Genomic DNA, 22,251 nt, shown 5'->3' on the forward strand with positions numbered 1-22,251 from the left:
TATCTCAATGTGAGGGACAGATGATGGCTGTAATTCTAACGTTGTCCACAAGAGGGCGCGACAGGACAATAAAGTCTATTCTTTTTCCACCAGTTTCCATCAAGTTGAATGGCTGAATAATTCAATATCTAATAACAAAAATTATTATTATTATTATTATTATTATTATTATTATTATTATTATTATGTTGGCTGAGAAAGCCAACATACTCTTTAGCTTTATAAACCTATTATTATTATTATTATTATTATTATTATTATTATTATCTTGGTTGAGAAAGCCAACATACTCTTTAGCTTTATAAGCTAATTATTATTATTATTATTATTATTATGTTGGACTGAGAAACTAATGTTGAGAAACATTATCGGACACGGGCTCAAATTGGAAAGGTAAAACATACGACATTATTACAGATATGGTAAACTCGGATATGGTAGTGGGCGTTTCCTTTCCGACGCGCGCTGTAAGCGGTAGACGAATCACAACAGACTGGGACATCTGACCAATCAGAGCAGAGTAGGCTCTCTGAAAGAATGAGTTTAAAGTGAACAGATCCTTGAACGAGTCAGCTAATGCGGCAATGTAAATTATGAGAAACCTGTCGTATGAGACCTTTCAAACAAAATTAGGCATGTTTAAAAAGCATAATAGGTGTTCTTTAAGTCTCCTCACATTGTAATGCAGCTCCATTGAATTGGGATGTGTGTGTGTGTGTGTGTGTGTGATTGAGGTTTTGAATAATTGTGCTTTGTCTCAGTGGCATTTTTCCCTTTCATCAGGCACGTGCAGATGTGTGTGACCGACAGCTGCCTTCATATCCTCCGTTCTCATGTGCAGTTGCCTCTCCAGGTCTTGCATCAGAAAACGTATGTGTGTTTTAGTGTATGTGGATGGCAGTTACAGTGTAATAGTTCTGAACATGACACCGGAACAAACGAACAACCGTCGCTACACCACGGCATGATCACAGAGGAGGTTTGTTTTTACTTTCTGTTTTACTGAGAAAAAAAAAAAAAAAGAAGTTGAATCATTTAACCAAGTTTTGCTATTAGTCTTACCCGAGTTAAGAAATATTACCTCGTTTGTGTAGTTAGAATAGAATAGAAATGAAAACAAATGCGTTTCACTATATATATGTGAAAAATTCTCTCTTTCCAGGGATGCCGAAGGACGTATCGTTCGTATCAGCTGTCTGATTTCTTGTTATGCTAATGATCAGATGAAACTGGGACCCTTCTTTATTGTATTACCACTTGAAACTCAATTAAAAGACATAATGGGACAATTCGAATTGGGAGGTCTGTTTGCAAACAAAAGTAATGCTCCTCACTGAGATCATGGAATGGTGAGCTGTAGAAGAGTTTTCTCCGGAACGATGACGTTCAGTCTGGGTCTCACATCAACTTGACATTAACTTTCAGCTGTGATGGTGTGGCTGTATTCAAGATGTCCTCATACAGTATCTGGCCACTTCTCTACACAATCAATGAGCTACCTTCTAAGTTGAGAGGAAAACGTGTGATGTTATCAGCATTATGGTTTGGTACCGAAAAGCCAGATTGCAATACATATGGAATTTGTGGTAGATCTAAGGCAGGGGTGTCCGATCTTATCCGCAAAGGGTCGGTGTGGTGCAGGTTTTCATTCCAACCGAGCGGGAGAAACACCTGATTCCACCTGTTTAATCAGATGATCTTGGCTTTTGATAGACTCACGTGTGGCTCCTGCTCGGTTGGAATGAAAACCTGCGTACACACCGGTTCATTCGGGATAAGATTGGACACCCCTGGACTAAGTCGTTTCCTTTGGTTGCTGTTTGTGACTCAGTCGCAACTCTTATGGTCCAAAACCTAAAGCAGCTCAACGGAGAATTTAGCTCTTCTCATTGTTTACAAAAAGGGCATGGTCATGCTCGAGTATTCCCATATGAAGCAGATACTGAATCGAGAAGTCATAGTCAGACTTTAAAATATTCTCTTGATGCCCTGACAACCCATGGCCCCGGTAAAGGTGTAAAAGGACCACCTATTCTGTCTTTAATGCCATCTTTTGACCTAATTAATTCAAGGCTGTGTACCTGATTACATGCATGCTTGCCTTCTTGGTGTGGAAGATCAGTGACCTCTATGTGGGTTGGAAGTGACAACCATGAAAATCCATGGTACATAGGGAAAATATATATCTGACATTGACGGTAAACCTTTGCAAATCCGACCACCATCCTGTGTTTCCAGAGTGCCCAGATCAATGCATGATAGAAAGTATCGGAAAGCTCATGAATGGTAAATCGGGCGGCTGTGGTCGAGCGTATCGTCCACTTATCGTAGTTCGATTCCCGGCCCACGTGACTCCACGTGCCGAAGTGTCCGTGTTCAAGACGCCGAACCCCGACTTCCTCCTGATGGCAAGTCAGCGCCTTGCATGGCAGCTCTGCTACCATCGGTGTGTCAGAGTGTGCGAATGAGAACCAGTGTAAACCGCTAAGGCTAAAAAAGCGCTATATAAGCGCAGACCATTCTGTATTACAGCATACCTACACTTTAAGGGATTTTACCAGACTGCTACCTATTACATTGGGCTACGTTGGTGAAACGTTTGGCATCGCTCTTATCCGAAAGGGTCACTTTACAGCAGAAATCCTGCTTAAGGTCATTTGTGACCGAAATGGAAGTTCCGTATGGTTTACATAATACGCCTTACAACGTCCACCAAGTTTAGAGACTGGGGCCTGTTATAGAGTACACAAGGGGTTCCTTCACAAATTGCGATAAAAAACCTTTCAACTGCAGAAAGCCCTGCCTTTGTATGCAAAGAAATCACTTGCTTGTGCCTCCCCTGAACATCTGATGATTTGGTAAATCCCAAACGAGCGCAGAATGCCATCAAGGGTGATGAGGTCACTCCACTGGGAGGGGGGAAAAAGTAGCACTTGATGCAAATGACTACAGAGCTCTCCACAGTGTATGGAGAGACAAAGGGCTGTGGGTCAGATATCGTGATAAAGCGATTGTAAGAAAAGAAATCGTTCCTTCATGTAGCGACAGTGACAGACAACGCTCTTTTTAAGGTCGATACGTTTGGTGTAGCCAATCTAGGAAATGGAGAGACGTTGTCATGCTATCGATCAGTACGTTGAGGGAAAGTTCTTGGACACCTTCCTGCTCTACCTGCCGCATCTAGACTGTACATATAAAGTGCCTGTTTATGAGCTTGCCAAACCTATGGGTTTGTGATGTGATGTCTTTACAGTATGAGCCTATAACTTGAGTGAAATAGCCACACAGCTTCAGCTCTAACTGAATGTCGCATGACTTGTTTAGCTAGAGCATCACTTTAAGTAGTGCACTTTTAGGGGAATAGATTTGCCTCGATTAAAACCGTTCTCGTGAATAGTGCATCGTTCGTGAACGATCTGATCAGTACGCGCGTAAGGGATGCGATTTCATGAGATTCCCATGTAATGTGGATTTCGCAACTTTATTAGCTCTACTGTCTTTTTAAAAGAAATATTCGATATTACTACAATGTTCTCAGAGACACGGTCTGTGTACCTTCAGCAATGAATATCAATAAATGAACAATGAGCGGTATGTTAAAACGGTACGATGGAATAAAACGCTGATGTCAGAACGGAGGCATTTTTGTCGACCGCTTTCATGACTTCCTGCATAGTTAATTAGTTTCATAACAGTTAAACAAGAAGTCAACATCGGGCATCTGGGACAGTGTTGTATTTTAATGTATCGTGAATGATTACAGAATATGAATCCTTACACATCATGTAATAGCGTATAGATACATATATATTAGAGTGTATAAATGAAAAAAATAAGTTCTCCTCTTAAGTGGATGAGGACAATGAAAAGGCACTGTCTATACACCTGCCGTTAAAAAGAAACGCTTAAGCGAGTTGAATTGCAAACAAAACCGACCCGGCTGATGGAGCGCTCTGACATAGATTAGCGATGATCGACAGGAGAGGAGCACTTGAGGAGACAATCTGATTTCAGCTGGGGCCAATTAGTACCCCTCTAGCCACAACTCTGGATCTGTCAGTCAGGACGTTCACATGGACGACGATAATCCGATATGAACCCGATTAAGACGATACTCTGATTAAGAAACTGGCATGTAAACAGATTATCGATGACCTTGATCCGATTAAAGTCGTACCCGAAGTAAACACGAATGGAATTGAGACGTGTTGCGTATTCCTGTTTTAGTCGCATCATGGACGTGCGTTACAGACACGTAAACACCTTAATCACGCTATTAACGTCGTGTGGGAGTTTTCACCGCATTGTGCGACAGGACACGTACACACACGGCAGCGCTCAAGCGTTTGACGGCGAACAAGAGAGCACGGCCGCGTCCCAAACCGCGTACTTACCCGCTATATAGTAGGTGAAATACGTGTAGGTAAGCACACGGTTTGGGACGCAGCCCACGGCTTCAAGCGGTCGCCTGTTAGCACGTACAGCACGAGAAATAATTAACCGCACTTGAAGCGTTCGTAAAATTAAAAATGAAACACCCAGAACGGTATACGGTTCCATAACGAAGACCAACTGTATGTCGATACGTGAAATTCCCGAGGGAACGTCGGACGGCGTGGCGCGGCGACGTAATGACGTGTGCCGTTAATCGATCTATGTTCTATGACATGTAAAACGGTACGTGAAAGGAGTATTCTAAAAGCGACTCATGTAAACACCTTAATCAGAATATTGTCTTATTCAGAATAAGCTCAATAATTAGATCACCGCTATCCGTGTAAACGTAGTTTTAAGGAAACTCACTGTTTGAAGGAAATATCAGTTCTCTAAATTGACCTAAAAATAACCATTAGAGAACATTCTCTAGCCGATAGGTTCTCTTTAGGTTGCCCCCCCCCCCCAAAAAAAAATAAAAAAATAAAAATAAAACACCTCCCTGCAACGTTCTGGTAAGCTTAGTTTTTGTTTCTAGAACGTTATTATTTGGTTCCCCCCAAAAATAAATAAATAACCAAACTGGAACCATATCCTAACGTTAGGGGAACGTGCTGTGTTTGCTTGGAGAAGAAGAAGAAGAACAACAACAACAACAACAACAACAAACACACGCTACATCTGTAAACAGCTGTAAACACATATAGGAAAACGGTCGCGCGCGTAAAGCTGAAAAGATGATCACCTTCCCCTCCGTCTGAGCCGGTGGTACAGTCCAGAGATGCTGATATAGCGAGTATGAGAGAGGTTTGTCTCCAAGACTTGCGCTCTCTGTCTGCGGTTAATGAAGGTACGAGGGGAATTTCACTCATCTCATCAGGTGCCATTCTGCACCGCTTATTCGCACGCGCTTAGATGGATAGATAGACCTCATGCCTCCTAGGAATGTGTACAGTGATTAGAACTGCGAAACTAATGGGCAACACATCGAAACAAGGTATTTTACCGTTTTAATGTCTATGGTTTGCATACATTAGGCGATATACCACCATCTGATGTGCACATACGCGCATGGATGTACATGCATGCATGGAGGGCAAAAACAATGTCTCTTAAAGGTGGGAGCACAGCCAGATCAGCTAGACTTAAGACCCGCACACAGTGGTAGTTAGAGTTTTATTTGGTGTGTGAGGGTCTGGGGAGAGTATCCCGCATAAAACAGGAGAAAGGCTACATGCATGTTACGTGACAGTTCTTCTAGTAGCTGATACGGTGCGATACAGATGTGATACAGGTGTGATACAGGTGTGAGACTAAGCGCGGCGATTGTGTGTGTGCGTGTGTGTGTGTGTGTGTGTTGCGTGTTTTATGTTTAGACAGTGTTGCATGTTCTGGTGTAGCCAGATGTGAGACACACCTATCCCATAGCACTATATAACGTTAGGTGAGGAATAGTCCCAGTAATTATACATGGTTTGGAGGCCTGCTTATGACGAATGCAATTTGGGTAGGGGGGTGAGGGGTTGGGGGAAAGCGGGGGGGTCACATAGGTTGTTTGGAGTACATTCACGAATGGACATGATGCATACTATAATTATTCAATTTACATACCATCAGTGTTTATATATATATATATATATATATATATATATATATATATATATATATATATATATATATATAATAAAAGAGTGTACGTTAGCAGTGAACTCTTCTACTGATTAGGTCCAGCTGACTTGGTGGTGAAGCTGCAGGTGTGTCTTTTTGCCACTTGGGATTTGAATTGTAGGCTGTACAAACTGGAAAGGAATTTGTCATTGTGTAAGATTGTCCAAAAACACTAGATGTACTTATTTTAATATTTTACGTCTTTGGAAATAGTATAGGTCAAGTAAAACCATACTTTTTTTTTCTTTCTTCCTTTTCCAACTGCATGTTGCAGTTAGCGTAAGTGTACCTGTAGGCTACCTGCTCAGCACACCAAAACCTGTTTTCAGATATTGGTTGGTTTTTTATGGGATATATATTGCTAACATGAACATTTCGATCGGTCGCTTGATGTTTTATTAATTCATTCACGCACAAAAATATTTGAAGCACACAATGAAATATGTGTAACGCCTGACATGAGCATAAATGGTACACAAATGGCCTCAGGATCAGAAAGCATGAAACAAGAACAAAGAACAGAAGGATTGATACGGCTCCGGCGACAAAAACGCTGAAACAATACTTCGCAACTTAACACTGGCTGCGTTTACATGGAGAAAAATAATCCACGCTTAATCCGATTAAGACCATACTCTGATTAAGAAACTAGCATGTAAACAGCAATTTTTACTGACCTTAATCTAATTAAGGTCATAATCGAATTAAGCTCTAATCGAATTATTCCTGTTTCGAGTATTCCTGTTTTAGTCGCATTATGGACGTGTATTACAGACATGCAAACACCTTAATCACATTATGAACGTCGTCTGCGAGTTTTCACCGCATTTTGCGACAGGACACGATCACACACGGCAGCGCTCAACATTTTACGGCGAACAAGAGAGTTCGGCTGCGTCCCAAAGCGCATACTTGCCTACTATAGGCCTATATTAGGGAAAAATACATGTATCTCGGCTACTATATAGACGTCAAGTACGCGGTTTGAGACGCAGCCCACGGCTTCAATCAGTCGTCTATTAGCACGTACAGCACGACAAATAATTAACCGCACTTAAAGCGTTCGTAAAAAAATTAAATAAATAAAAACACCCAAAACTGTATACGGTCCCATAACGAAGACGACTGTATGTCGATACGTGAAATTCTGGAGGGACGTCGGACGGCGTGGCGCGGTGACGTAACGACGCGGGCTGTTAATCTGATTATGTTCTATAACATGTAAAACGTGTACATGACAGGAGTATTCTAAAAGCGACTCATGTAAACACCTTAATCACATTTGTATCTTAATCAGAGTAAGGTCAATAATTAGATTACTGCCGTCCATGTAAACGTAGTCAGTGAGACAAGGGAGTTTAAATATACATACTCATTAGAATAGGTAACACAGAACAGCTGATGACAATGATGACATATAAAGGAAACAATCAATACCGATACAGGGGCGGAGACAGGACAGAAACTATACCGACACATACATGTGAACATAAGCAAAGCCACTGACAATCCTGAAGCGTGCTCCGGCGCTCGCGCTACAGGAAATCTCTGATATGTGAAAATGTCAGTCATTTGATAATGTGTTAACTTTATTAATAGGCACCGTTTCAAAGAGGATCAAATGTTGGCTTGTCCAAATATGACAAAAAAAAAGCCAACAGCTTCCATGGGATGTACTTATTTTTTCACATGGCTGTAGAGTCGTTGAGGGCTCATGCAGTGCTGCAGATTTTTGCATAATAAAGAAGTAAGATCAGTTTTTACAGACTACCTGCAGACAGCCTGAAATCTCCTTTCTATAGCTGAATTATCAGCAGGTCTCCTTTCCCTGCACTGCCTGTCTTCAGAGTTCATTCTCACCCTCGACTACTTCCTGTCCACTCCATATCTTCTAGCAAGGGCAGTTTTTTAATGCCATTTTTTAAAATTATTATTATGTAAAGATAACCATACTGACACCGACAGCTACTATCATTTCTGTTTTATTGTCAATTTTATTTCCACTGAAGAATAGTACATAGAATGATGCACATTCGGCGATGTTATCATGTAGGTTAATTCAGCTGATTTACATGTATACCGTTGTGCTCATAAATTTACACACCCCTTGCAGAATCTGCAAAATGATAAAAAATCATTTCTAAAAATTGCATTTAAAATTATTATTATTATTTTTTTATTGAGTACTGCCCTGAAGAAGCTGAAAGTCTAGCTAATTGATTACGTGGAAAGTTTACTTACATTTTATTCTTTATACTACGTGTTAACTGGATGACCACCGACTACTTTTATGGTTTGCGATAATTTTTCACGAGTCCCTTGTTTGTCCTGAGCAGTGAAACTGCCCACTGTTCTTCAGTAAAAAAAATCCTCCAGGTCTGGCACATTCTTTGGTTTTCCAGCATCTTCTGCATATTTGACCCCTTTCCAACAGCGGCTATATGAGCTCGATATCCGTCTTTTCACATTTTCACTTAGGACAACTGAGGGACTTTTCAACAGGGTTATCTCTGTAAATTTTTTATTGTTTTGTCTTCTCGGAAAACATGTAAATACGTTTTGTAGCTTCTGAAGGGCAGTACTAAATTGAAAAGAAAACAAAAGAGAGCTTTAAACTAAATAACAGTTTACGTCCCACTGGTATCTCATAAATCAGGTTCTCAAGCCTGAAGTGGTGCTCTGTGCCTCAAACTGTCACTGTAATGTGCCGTCTCACTGTAATCTGCTAATACATCCTTCACTACATAAAGAAACACGGTGCCACTTGCTTTGGCTTTCCATTCAACATTTATTAGCAGGGAATTAAACGATCGAAGCGGTTTAGCGGAGCCTTTCTCATCTGCAGAGTCCAGAATGAATTGTGACTGTTAGAAACCTAGCAATCTGTTGTTGATATTTGTGATTAATAGATGAGCATCTGTGTGAGCTTGGGTACTGTATACCACCTACTCATCCACTCTCAGGATGACATTCTCCCATTGCTGCAGCTTGTAAAATATAAATAGACATATGCGTTCAAGTTTCAGTCTACTGGCAAAAAAACAAACAAACAAACAAACAAATAAATAAATAAAAAAAAAATCAAGGGGATTTTGTTGGCATAATGCGAGTCTTAATGGAAACAGCCTTATGAGGAGGACATGACTAAGCACTGCAGTCTTCTTTTTTTTTTTTTTTTAAATGTAAATCAAGGAATGTTGCACGCATGTTTGTGACAATTATGCAAAAATAAACCATCCTGTGTCTAACTGCGTTTTTGGTTACAGCTCAAAACATAATGGCGTTTCTAGCAAATAAACAGCCGGGACTATGTGGCAACTTTTAGCCTTCTTTGTTTTGACGTGGTCACAAATGTATCGAAAGGTACAAAAATACTAAAAATACGAAACTCAGATGTCAGAGAAGAAAGGTAGGGATTTTTGCAGAGGTGGATTCAGGGTAGAGTCTAAGACTGCACTCATGCTAAGCAGACTCTTGGCTGTCAGCTGCTGTGCTGCTGAGAGGGGATGTAAAGCTTGCAGCATGCCTTATAGTGCCAACCCTCAGGCAGTGCGGCAGCCTTGACTGAGAGGCTGACACTACCTGGCATTTATCCAATAAAAGGTGTTTAAAGTACAGTGGTGTGATGAAGCACTGATTTCTTCTGGTTTTGTGTAGATCTCATACTAAACTCTTTCAGAAATGCAAACAAAATAATAAAAAAGAGAAGCTAAAACAAAGGCAACCCGAGTAAACACAAAATACAGTAAATGATAGGGTTATGGATTGAAGCAAAACAGTTATCCAATACCAACTGGGCATGTGTGAAAATGTATTTGCCCCTGTAGTTACTAATTAAAACAAATCTATGAAACTGCGTTCACAATTGGGTTCAGCTAGACTAGATTAAACCAGGCCGGATTACTGCAAACCCTGTCCAGTCACATCAACACTTAAATAGACACTGGAATGGAATGGCTGCCATATATGTAGAGATGCTGATTTAAGAAAAAAAATAAAAATAAAAAAATAAATATATATATGCTCTTGGTTTTGTAGACAAAGTCTAGACAAAGAAAGGATCTGCTCTTGATACAGAACATACAAGCTCATCTGCGAAACATGGTGGAGGTAGTGTCATGGTTTAGGAACAGGCTCACTAAGCTTTAATGATGATGCAACTCATGATGGTAGCAGAATGAATCCAGATGTATACAGGAACATACTGCCAACACAACAAAACACGACTCAGGGGAAAATTGGAAGGTTTTAGACTGTCCAAGTCAATCACCGACCTTACCCCAGTTGAGCATGCATTTCCTAAAAATGGGTTGGTCTGATATAGTGGTCTGGTTTTATGTTGTAGAACACATCTAGATCTAAATATCATTAAATAAATGCTGAAATCCGAAACTCTTGTCTCATATCCAACTTTTGATCTCAAACCCTAATGTCTTTAATGTATAAAATATCAAATAAAATCTCAAATAAAATTAATATAAAAGGCCGTAGCTAATTTCAAATCATGACAACGAAATGATATTACGACTAACACTGACTTACATCTTTACGCTTACACTGGCACTTTATTTCCCACTCTGCTTCCTTTCAGCTCAACTGTTTTGACATTTACTACTCTATACAGTAGGCTACAAGTAATGCAAATATGAACAGAGCTTCTCAGAAACTACAAAATTAGCAGACGTCGTTCACACTTAGACGGACACATCATTTTGAAACTAGCTGTTAGTTTAAATGACTAAACGCTAAACTGAAAGTAGCTTGAAAATGAAGGAAAGATGGGCTACCTAGAAAGTATAGCTTGTCAAACGAGAAGCTTCTCGAGTATCTACTGTAATTTGCATTTATATTATTTGGACTGGAATGATCACACAACAGTCACCGCTAGAGTAGCGTGTATTATGCGCTGGTCTTTTTCTGCTATGCATATTGATTGAAGGCTAAGAGAATGCAGCTCTGAGCGCAGCTGCCTGCAGCCTATGCTGCAACAAGTAGTTCTAAATTACAACGCTAACGTGAAATTTATTGCTCCACCAACCCACGGCCCATCGGGAACGCTCCCGTTTCCCGGTTCTTTTTTTTTTTTTGCCCGCCAAAAAAAAATATTCCGAGCATGTTCCGTGGCCTGTAAAGGGGGCGTCTTTGCCACACCTACAGAAATACACATCCAGAAACACCCACTGTACGTTGCAGTACCCGTGGAATTTAGTGAATGCTGAAATTTTAAACTCTCTTCTCGTGTTCATCCTTTGAGCTCAAACCCAAATGTCTTCAACCCACAGCAAAAACAAATGAATTGGCCTTGCCGTTCCAATAGTTTTGGGAAGGGGCTGTAATGTAGGTTGTAATTCCAAGTTCTCAATTTGTAAATACCAATAGTGTTTAATTTTAGGATATATGAGCAGACTACCGTCGCATAAAACCATTACTATAAGCTTAAGCATGCATATTTACATAAATATTATGTTATTAATAAATTGTTTACCACTATTTTTGTTGTACTGTATTTGTTGCAAGTATTTATTTGCCCTGTCACGTCAGAGCAATCCAGTGACTACATTTCCCATCCTGCACTGCGGCCTACAGACACGGCCGCCATCGGACTGCGTTTCCCAGAACACTCATTCATTCTATCACGCACACCTGCGTCCAATCTCACACACGATCACACCACAGTATGAAGAGACTGTTTGTACACAATAGCTTTGCGAAGTATTGAGTGTTATCACCGTACCAAGCGTTTGTACCAACCCTGTTCCTCGTTTTGATTCTTGTTTCTCGTTGTCGATTCTCGCCTTGCCTCGTTTATGCCTGTTTGTTGATCGCCTGACCCATTGCCTGTTTTTGACCACGCTATTGTCTTATGATTCGGATTTGTCTGCCAGTCTCTCTTTATTAAAGACTCTTATCGGCACTTGCATCCGTCCTAACCTTCATTACGTGGAATACATGACAGAGTGAGATTGGACGCAGGTGTGCGTGATAGAATGAATGAGTGTTCTGGGAAATGCAGTCCATGGCGGCCATGTTTGTAGGCCGCAGTGCAGGATGGGAAAGGTAGTCACTGGTTTGCCGTGACATGACCCGTACAAGCTTACATGCACAGCAATAAAATGTTCAGACACTAAAAATAGTTTGATGAAAAAACAGACACCTCGTGCCCATGGAAAGTAATGCAAAGTAGCTGTACAATACACCTAAGGATACTGGAAATGCACCCAAGGATACTGGAAAGTCACAATTAATATGTACTGTATATGCAGGTATGCATGTTTCACAATGCATCAATGGAGCCTGATGGTGCGCTTGAGAGTGTGAGAGAGTGTAAGCGCGGCCAATGCCCGAAGCTTCCTCTAAGCTTTTGGTTAAACAAACTCTCAGTGTAGCAAAAGTTCCAGTTCTCTCGCCTGATACACCGCGCTGACTTCATGGTAATTCCTCCACATTACTCTGTGCAGTTACCATATCAAAGCCTAGGCGTACTGCAGTCAGATGAATATGGCACTGGGGAGTTTCTTCTTTTAATTGCTTCTTTCTAAATCAAATGATTGAGAAATGCAATAAGCAGAAAACACTCACTCATTTAGCCATGTGTCTAAATGTCATTAAGCGAGAGGCAAAATAAAAGTCTCCATATAGTTAAAAAGACGGTTTTTACGATACACTTCTGAAAGACTGATTTTGCTCCTGTCCCAGCTTTTTGGAGTGTGTTGCAAGGCATCAAATTCAAAATGTGCGTATATATGTACAAAATACAATCAAAATAGAAAGACGATCAGCCGAAACATTGTCATTTCTTTGTACTTTTGTCCAATAAACGTTCAAGAGGATTTAGTTTTTACTGCATTTTAGAAAATACAATAAAATCTTTTCCTGAAATGGGGTTTGTATATATATATATATATATATATATATATATATATATATATATATATATATATATATATATATATATGAACAAATGTTTAGTTATTAATAAGTTGACCCTGGCTGTAAAGACAGACCAAAAACCATTAGCCATATCGATAACTGAAAACACTGTGTATGAATTTGGAATGCCATCAAAATCAGTGCTTGGGTCAGCTACACGTGGTGGAATACGATCAATACAGGTGTTAGCAACACGATAATCTACTGTCATGGATTTTGTCAGATGGATTTTGGTGCACTTCCTGCTGTCTCCATCTTAGGCCCACCCTTCTTCACATGCCAGAGAGGAGAAGAGGAGGAACTGCACGCTCAGACACAAATGCCTCGGTCAACCAAATCAGCAACTGTAGGTGAACTGAATTCCCTCAATAGCTTCCGTTGAAATGGGGTACTGTTTTGTCATGGCAGGAGGTCTACCTGTAAGACGTACTGGTTCTTTGTCAAGTAGCCCGCAGTCATTCTTATCCTTAGCCCAAATAGGATGATTAGCAATCGAGATCTGACACCTGAACTGCACGAACGTTTAGAAAGTTTAGGTTTAGCTGGTTCAAAATGCAACTGCGAGTGGAATTGTGAGATTACATCAATGCCCAAAATAGGAGCGGTGCTAATCTGTGCTACCATGAGATCGATTTTCGGACCAAAACGTAAACGAACAGGTTCAGTCATGTCAGTGTGAGAGTTTTCTCCAGTCACGCCAGAGATAATATTTGTTCTGGTTCGACAAAGACTAAAATCTCTAGCCATCTCAATAGGAATGAATGATACTTCTGCACCAGTGTCAATCAAAAGCTGCATTCACGGTGATTTTTCACATACCAACGGTTATCTCGCTTGTGAGTAATTGGCTGCGAAAAAGGCTCTCGTAGCAGACATCTCTAAAAAGAATGAGGAGCAGAAAGGGGAGGGGGAATGAATCTGAATGGGAGGCACATGGGAGGTAACAGCTGAATTATTCACCCTGCCGTCACGGCCGAGATATCTCCGCCCGGTGAGTCAGTCCGAGCGACTCCAGAATTAGGAGCACATTTCTCACGATCGGCTTTCTTTTTATGACATGATCGCTCCCGGAGTCCCTGCTTATGACAGTACCGGCACACATCTCGCTGAACATATTGAGCATTCACGGTGTTCAGGTTAGCGGCGGTTTTCATCATAGCAGACAGACGGGCTTTTACGTTTGAATCTTTTTCATAAGCCGAAAGAGTATCGGCGAGATCACCCAGGTGTGAGGTACGCCAGGTGGATTTCACAATCGGCAGCGCCTTGCGTAAGTCAGATTTCAAACCATCAGCCTACTGACTAACAGGCGCACGTCTTCCAAGAACACCCGAGATGGAAGTCGTCTCGTATCCTCCGTACAGCATGAATGTCTGAGCATGACGCTGAGTGTATTCCATTGCAGACTCGGTTTCACTTTGTTCAGACACGACAGTTTCATACCGACAGTCAGTGCTGTCCACAAAACCACGAATACGCTCAAGGATACCTCCCATACATTTCTGTACCCCTCGGTCAAAAATCTGTCAACTCCTCCACTTGAAATATTTGAGAGCACATGGCAATAACGTCCAAAGGATGCAGGTTGTACAGCTTGATTTTACGTCAGAAATGGACTCGTGCTCATTTCTCTAGGATGTTTAAAATCCCTTGCCGTTTTATGTACTTGCTCAGGGCTCAGTGGCCGACATTTTATCGTCATCTTAGCCTCCTCGTGCCCTTTTGGCTTCGATTCTTTAAGCGCTATGCCGACGGCTGCCGGTAGCGCTGGGAAGTTCGGATCGTTTTTACTGACTCGGCTCTTTGAATCTCTTTCAGCAAAATGGACGAATCTTTTTTTCCGAGTCATTTCGTTCATTTCAGCAGAATATAACGAAAGCGTTACACGTTCAGTTCCCCGACACATCTAGTACTTACGCAAACGTCGTTCGTATTTGGAATAAAAAGTAGGCTACAGGCTATAGGCTCACGCAGCCGAGGCCGAACGATGAGGCTTCGTGAAACAGGCCTCAAGAATGACGGAGAATTAATGAACGCCATCAGTGAAGATAATCACGAAATGTTCTAAGATGTCTCTCAAAACATCATTAATGATGGATTGAAAGACAGACGAGGTGTTTAATAAGCAATAAAGTATTACTAAATATTAATAGTGACTTGGTAATTAATGCCATCTTCCGATTATCACCATCCCTGGTCTGGCCTATGTAAGAAGTGCCATGTAATTGGCACTTAGTGAAGCTTAGTGAAGAAATATGCATGTATAAGTGGCTCCAAAACAGCATGTGCTAGAAGAGGATAGCGGTGCGTTAGGATTATGTTATTTAGCAATGTACTGTGTAGTCTGTATGTAGATCAGTGTTGAAAACTGCAGGATTTAAGCAATACCCTGGCCGTTGTAATTTATGTGAGTGCTGCGTTCACAGAGCCAGGTGTGACCTAAAATGACAGCGTAGCATGGTTGTTTGAGAAAGAAGTGAGGTGGAGATGTGTGGTGTAGCCGATTGTTCTTATTCCACTGATCTTTCGTTAAGCGCCTGAAGAGTTGGGGATATTGTTTCGTGTCGTAAATAGACATGAAATGAATTCTCAGATATTACACTGTGTCTCCTGGGTTCAGACTGAAACAAGGCAGTTGCACTTATTATTCATTATTACTCATTATTATTCTCTCTTCTTTCATGCACACTTTTCCGTGCTACTGTCACTTGAATGCATTTTTACAATCTAGCTGTGTCGCTCCAGTCTGTCTCCGCCATGCCGGCTGTCGTGTCTCGTCTGCTCAGTGAAACACAAAGCACTTGTTTGTAAATCACCTACAGGTACAGGCTCATCCTTAGCACTCATTCTCTCTACTCCACCCTCCATTAACAAACTGGCACTCGATCATGCCTCCCACCGCCACATGCCCCCACTACTTAGCTCAGGCCAGTGAGACTGCCACTAACTACCTCCCTGAGTCCCTGAACAAAGCAGGGGTCGATATAAAAAGGAACAGTCAGTATCTGGTGGCCTACGGTGCATCTCATCCTCATGGACTGCACCAGATTGGTCAGTTCTTGCTGTGAGACGTTCCCTCAGTCTTCCACCAAGTTCTCGATCACGTCTGAGGGGACACACACGCTTACATGTAATTTTCCACTGCGAGGACGATCAGCTGTCCTTCCTGTCTCCCTGTAGCGCCGTCTTAGGCGTCTTACATTACAGACATTACAGTTTATTGCTCTGGACACATCTGCAGTCCTCAAGCCTCCCTGCAGCAGGACTACGGCATGTTCACGCAGGTCAGCAGGAACCCTAGACATCTTTCTTCGGGTGTTTTTCAGAGTCAGTCGAAAGGTCTCTTTAGTGTCCGAAGTTATTGTAACTGGTAACTTTATTGCCTAGCGCCTGTAAACTGTTCGGGTCATAAAGACTGTTCGACAGGTGCATGTGCAATAATTGATAAAATAATTGAACACGCATAAAAAAAACTTTGTTTAAACCCTTTCTAATAAAGATCTGTAAAGCTTATTTTGTATTTTACAAAATTATCTTTACAATACAGTCTCATATATATATATATATATATATATATATATATATATATATATATATATATATATACACACACACACACACACGCACAGTATAATCCCTAGTGTTGAATTAACACCCAGAGTGTTTATATGAGTCCAATGGACTCATAAACACTGAAGGGTGTGAATTCAACACTGTGGGTGTTAAATCAACACCGGTGATTTTGCTGTGTATAATATAGTCTTTGGTTATTGGATTTATCATCTTTCATGTCCTGACACCTTTTCTCACACTTTTGATGGTAAGGGCTTTTGTCCAGTCTTCAGTGCATCTTGAGCATCTGCTGTTAAAGGCCTTGCCTGTAAATTATTATTATTTTTTTTTTTAAACCATAAAAACCCTGGTTAAATGAATCTCAAATTATATCATGTGTTAGATAGAAACAGGACCATCGAATGTATTATGCGCATGATTGACAGTGAAATTATGTTTACTTCTCTATACAGCTGTAAATGATTATTCTCAATCCAAACGTGGTAACTGTGTTTCTTAAATTTCATGAAAGATCTAAATAATCTCAAAAAGACCTCGAGAATCATCTGCTGACGTGAAATAGGTATAAACATGGAAAACAACAACAACAACAACAACAACAACAACAAAAAAAAACACTGAGCAGTTTGACATCCAATATTTAATATTGGGATTGAAATCCAGGGCTAAATTCTAACATACTGCTGATCTCGAAATGGTCAGTTTTAGTAGTTGTGTGATCAGCAGTTGTGTTAGTTGACTTGTACAGTGAGTTTGTGTTGTGTTGTATGTAAACGCTAATGTCAGCTTCCTCTCTGTTCTACATCAATAACGAGAAAACTGCTGAAACAATGGGTTTGTATGTTTAGACTGTAATATTTATGACGATTTGCAGGTGGCTAACGAGACTGATGCTACTAGAGTGTGTAATGGAGAATTGTAGGCCTGTCATTTCAGTCATTTCATTTTCAATCTGTCATTTCAGACTTCAGTGCGAAATGTCCTGCGTAGTTGAGCCGATGAATGAAGCTGAATGAGCTTTGTGGGGGCATTTCCAGCCATGGAAGAGATGAACTATACATCCTACCCACCAATGTCCAGAGCACAGCGGGAGATGGAAATGTCATACAGCAGCTCGTCGGATGAGAGCGATGATGGCCACCAGCCCAAATCTTACACATCCCAGACCTTACCTGATTATGGTCAAGATGTCAGCTACCACAGCCACAATATAAGACAGTCAACTTTCAGTGTGAAGGGACAAGGTAAACGATTGCAGGTTCATTTTTGTTTTTAATTGTGGGACAAGCATAACATGCTAGAATCTTATTGTTTTTTTGCTTTTCCGGAGTGCGTCGCATTGCTGCCTCTCAGCTCCAGGGTCCCTGATTTGTTAATGAGCTGTTGTGACTGTCTGTGTGGAATTCCTGTGTCTGTTCTCCTTGGTTTCCTCTGGGTTCTTCTGTTTCCTCCCAACCCCCCAAATCATGCCAGTAGGTGGATTGGCTAAGATAAATTCTCCTTAGGTGTTAAAATCTGTTGGTTCTTTGCAGATTCCAATCCTGCCGTTCCCATTCTTATTGCCGATGAGTGGTTTGCATCTTGTGGTATGGCATGTATATTTCTGCTCTCTACGTCTTCTTCAAAAGGTGGACTGTGATACCATCACCCCTGCCCTGTGGAGGTTGTTGGTGATGTCACCGTGTGTTGTCCCACGAAATATTGACTTTCTTTCTTTCTTTTTAAATGTAGAAACTTCATTATTTTTGAAAGCTATCATTATTGTACAGCATTTCTTTGCATGTTCCCAAGAATTTTGTACAATACTGTTATCAAACCATTCCATGCCTGTTTCTTTCTCTTGCAGAGCCAGAGTTTGGCAAGCCTGATAAGATGCTGAGTGGTAACTTCGATGAGGAGCATGACTATTCACTTCGTGCGTCTCCGGGCTCAGATGTGGACGATGAAGCTGATGTAGAAGTGGATCCATCACCCAGCATTTGTCTCTGGATGGGGGAAGCGAAGTCAGAGCCGAGCTCCTGTTTGTCCAGCCGTGCCAATTCGGTTCTCTCTCTTACCGACACAGAGCAAGACAGGAAGTCGGTCTGCAAAAATGGCAAGTACTGCTTCAAGATAATTTTCCAGAATACAGTGTATATTATCTCCAAACATTAATCAATTTATTTATTAATTTCCGTAACACGTGTGTACACAGTGTCACAAAGAACTTGAGATTAGATTCACTGAGCACTACTAAAGTATGGTTGATAATGCTTTCCCATTAGACATTATGCAATTATTAATCTGAACTAGAATCCAGCACTCTTGTCTGTTTTCCTTTAAATAATAGCGATAATTATAGGGTTTCTGCTCCTAACCATTATCTTAAAACTTTATTTTCATATTGTATGTCGTAATCTACATGTCGTAATTTATCCCCTACCTGGGATACATTTCTGTGGCTAGATGTAAGGATACATATCTATGTATATCACATTTCGAATACAGGTAACGATGTGAAACGTTAGGGAATACAAAGAGGAGTAGATGTAAAACTTTTGGTGGCAATGGAATTAAAACACCTAGTGTAAAAGCAGACTTTTGTTAATATCGACTTATTCTTTCAGCTCCTTCTATTTTTTTTTCTCTCATAGCCCTCAACATGGCATTATCAACATATTATATTTATTAGATCAACATTACATTATTAACATAGTGCATAACATGATATATTAACACAGTTCATTTTAGTTATCAACTAATACAATACAAATTATCGAGTCATTTTCTAAATATTAGCCAGAGTGCAGTATCTTGGAACCTTGGAAACGTGTGTATAGTACTGGGCTGTTGGCTTGCTAGGTAGTGATATTCTTCTTCTTCTTCTTCTTCATATTATTATTATTATTAACAACAACAACAATAAATATAGCTGCAAGCAGCAATACCGGGGTCAAGCCAGTTATCGGCACCATGAGCAGCAAAAGAAGCTTTGTGACATGTTTTTGGTTAGAGTAACAGGAGTTAGAAAATGTAAACTGTCAGTCATAAAAAAAACAACATTTATTTTAAAAATAACTAAAAATAGCTACTTCTTAGAAATTCTGTCCAGTATGTGGTGCTGTTCTGAAACTGCTCAGGTAGCATCTGGGTATGATGGCTATCATGCAGAACAGCGTTCAAGAGTTATAACCCAAAAAACTGTTTCTCCCTATCTCCTGACCAGTAGGGGGCAGTGTGCTGAAACTCTGCAGGTCAACCCAAGCCCTAATCGTGATGACACGTACCAAATTTTGTCACAATCCCTCAAAGTGTTGCGGAGATACAGCCTCAAATTCAATTTTGTGCATTCTTCAAATTCGTTGAAGCGCCATTCGAAAACGTTCGGGTTGATCAAAATTCTGCGAATTGACTTTTTGTCGTGAATACACCTAGACGATGCGGGCCAATGTTCGTGCAGATCGGACAAACCGTCTAGGAGGAGTTCGAAAAAAGTAGGTTTTCTAAACATTTCAAAATGGCGGACAGGCAGTTTGCTCGACCATGACATCACCGGTATCTTTGTTCTCGGCATGAACGACGGAATGATGTAGTGATACATTATCTCCTTGGGTTGTTTGATGGAGGAAAAAAAAATCCAAGGAAAGCAATGCCTTAACAAATCCAGGAAGCATTCTATGTCTTTTATGAAAGGTTTATCTTACATATCTTTACTGTTACAGCTGGACAATCATATGTCCTGTGCTGATTTGAACACGAATACTCAAGCACACCAAAGGTTCTTAAATGACCGAGGTGGATAATACTTCATTGTCAGTGGAGGCTGCATTTTAGAAATAGAATGCTGAACTCATCTGTACCACTGTAGCCATCAAAGGGTGTGATCTCCAGGACAACCACTGTCTAGTGCTTTTGACAGCCTAGCCAATGCTCTGCCTCTGTCTCATGGCAACTGCACTCTTTATGTCATGCTGCTTCCTCTCTTTCTCATTAACTAGCTGTTGAGCTTTAGAGATTTAAATCTTTAACGTCACAAGAAGTTTTATCGGTATGCAAATATACAGCAAACTCCAAAATTATTGGCATGGTATTTTAATCCTATTCGGTTAAGATTTTAGATTTAATAATTTTTTTCCCCCCCAAACATGACAGATTTTCCTAATAGGTTCATTTTTATTCATTGATATATATATATATATATATATTTTAAATTACTTACCCATTAATATTTGCTCTCCCATGTAAAGAATATCTGGACGCATCCGCTTTCTGTCATATCTATCAAGGTTTTTAAACTCCGTGTGGACAGCAGTCCACAAAAAAATGGGCTCGGTGCCAAACCTTTTGTTCATTCATATTAAAATTAAGTTGAGCTGTGAGTGCACACTAGTGCCTCTCTGAGTGCATAAAGATAGCTCCTGAATCAAATTGTCCTGCTACATCCAGCTTCCGAGGATTCAAACAGAGGGTGTTGATGCTTTACTTTTCCAGGCTTGTACTGCAGCTGCTTTCAGTTACTGTTTGTTTTGGACGGTTCCTCCCTTAGGCTCCTATTCAAGTGGTGAAGTGCATGCACAATTGGGTTAAGGTCGGTTGATTGACTTGGCCGGTCTAAAACCTTCCACTTTTTTTCCTCTGATGAAATCCTTTGATGTTTGGCAGTGTGCTTGGGGGTCATTGTCTTGCTGCATGATGTTCCACCCAATTAGATTGTATGCATTTATTTGTATACTGGCTGTAAATATGTTTTAATTCTGATCTATCGTCTCGTATCCATCTTTTGCTCCCGAAACTAAATGTCTTCGGTGTGTAACAAAGGCAAAAGAATCGGCCATGCCGTTCCAATACTTTCGGAAATGCTATGACGGGGAAAATGTTCCTTTAAGTAGAGGATATTATCTGCTTGTGCCATATTTTCTTTTCTCCACCAGTGTCTAGGTAATCATTAGTACATCTTTATTTATTTAGTCTTCTCATAAACAAATTAAATAGATAAATAAATAAATAAATAAAAGACCCAAAAAGCCAATAATGCACTGTTGTAAGGACAAAGGTACTTGTTGCTATCACATTCCCTAGCTAAATAAAAAGTAGAGACATTTAGAACCAGTTAGACTTTCTTTGAAAGCTTTTGTTGTATGGCAGGTCATATTCATGTTGGCCGAGGAGCTGTGATGATAGAGTGAGAGAAGGGGTATGCTTTGTTCTTTTCCTGCCTGTCTGGATCACTTGCATTTATTCCCCCGTCTGGTAATTGACATTCCGCACTGCAAATGGCTTTTGCCAGCAGTCACAGCCTTCACTTTTAATGGTGGGAAAAGTTTCAATTCAGGCAGCTTTGCCAGTATTTAGGCCTGGCTGTCAGGAGAATATATCGTGTTCGACAGTGGCAGAATTTATTCAGTGCTGAATTTAGTTATTTATTTAATTATTTAAAATCAGTGCATTCTGTGAAAATGGTTAAGTGTTATTATTTGCCATGGAATTGGACGTCACATGATCAGTAAACGCTGAAAAACACGTCCTCGTGTATAGGTGACTTGTTCATGTGTGGGAAATTAAATAAATAAATAAATAAATAAATAAAAAGATTCATTTGAGAGCGGATCATGATTATATTTATAAGAAAACAACGTTGTTTGGTGTAGACTCCATCTGACCTGCAAT

The 22,251-nt window shown here is 40.4% G+C and overlaps 2 protein-coding genes across 3 annotated transcripts in view; one reads left to right on the top strand and one right to left on the bottom strand.

Annotated features, from left to right (window-relative positions):
• Nucleotides 1–22,251, bottom strand: part of LOC108269120 (MICOS complex subunit MIC27) — a 189,687-nt gene that overhangs the window by 45,971 nt on the left and 121,465 nt on the right. The gene's annotated exons all lie outside the window — the stretch shown is intronic.
• The window catches only part of LOC108268414 (teneurin-1), a 123,969-nt gene continuing 104,649 nt past the window's right edge, over nucleotides 2,932–22,251 (top strand). Inside the window, exons 1-3 of the mRNA XM_047157043.2 lie at nucleotides 2,932–5,431; nucleotides 17,570–17,849; nucleotides 18,452–18,700. Coding sequence (XP_047012999.2) covers nucleotides 17,618–17,849; nucleotides 18,452–18,700 — 481 coding nt within the window. The 5' untranslated portion in view covers nucleotides 2,932–5,431; nucleotides 17,570–17,617. The remainder of the gene's footprint in view (nucleotides 5,432–17,569; nucleotides 17,850–18,451; nucleotides 18,701–22,251) is intronic.

The sequence above is a fragment of the Ictalurus punctatus genome, chromosome 8, assembly GCF_001660625.3.
Source record: "Ictalurus punctatus breed USDA103 chromosome 8, Coco_2.0, whole genome shotgun sequence".
Lineage (NCBI taxonomy): Eukaryota > Metazoa > Chordata > Actinopteri > Siluriformes > Ictaluridae > Ictalurus > Ictalurus punctatus.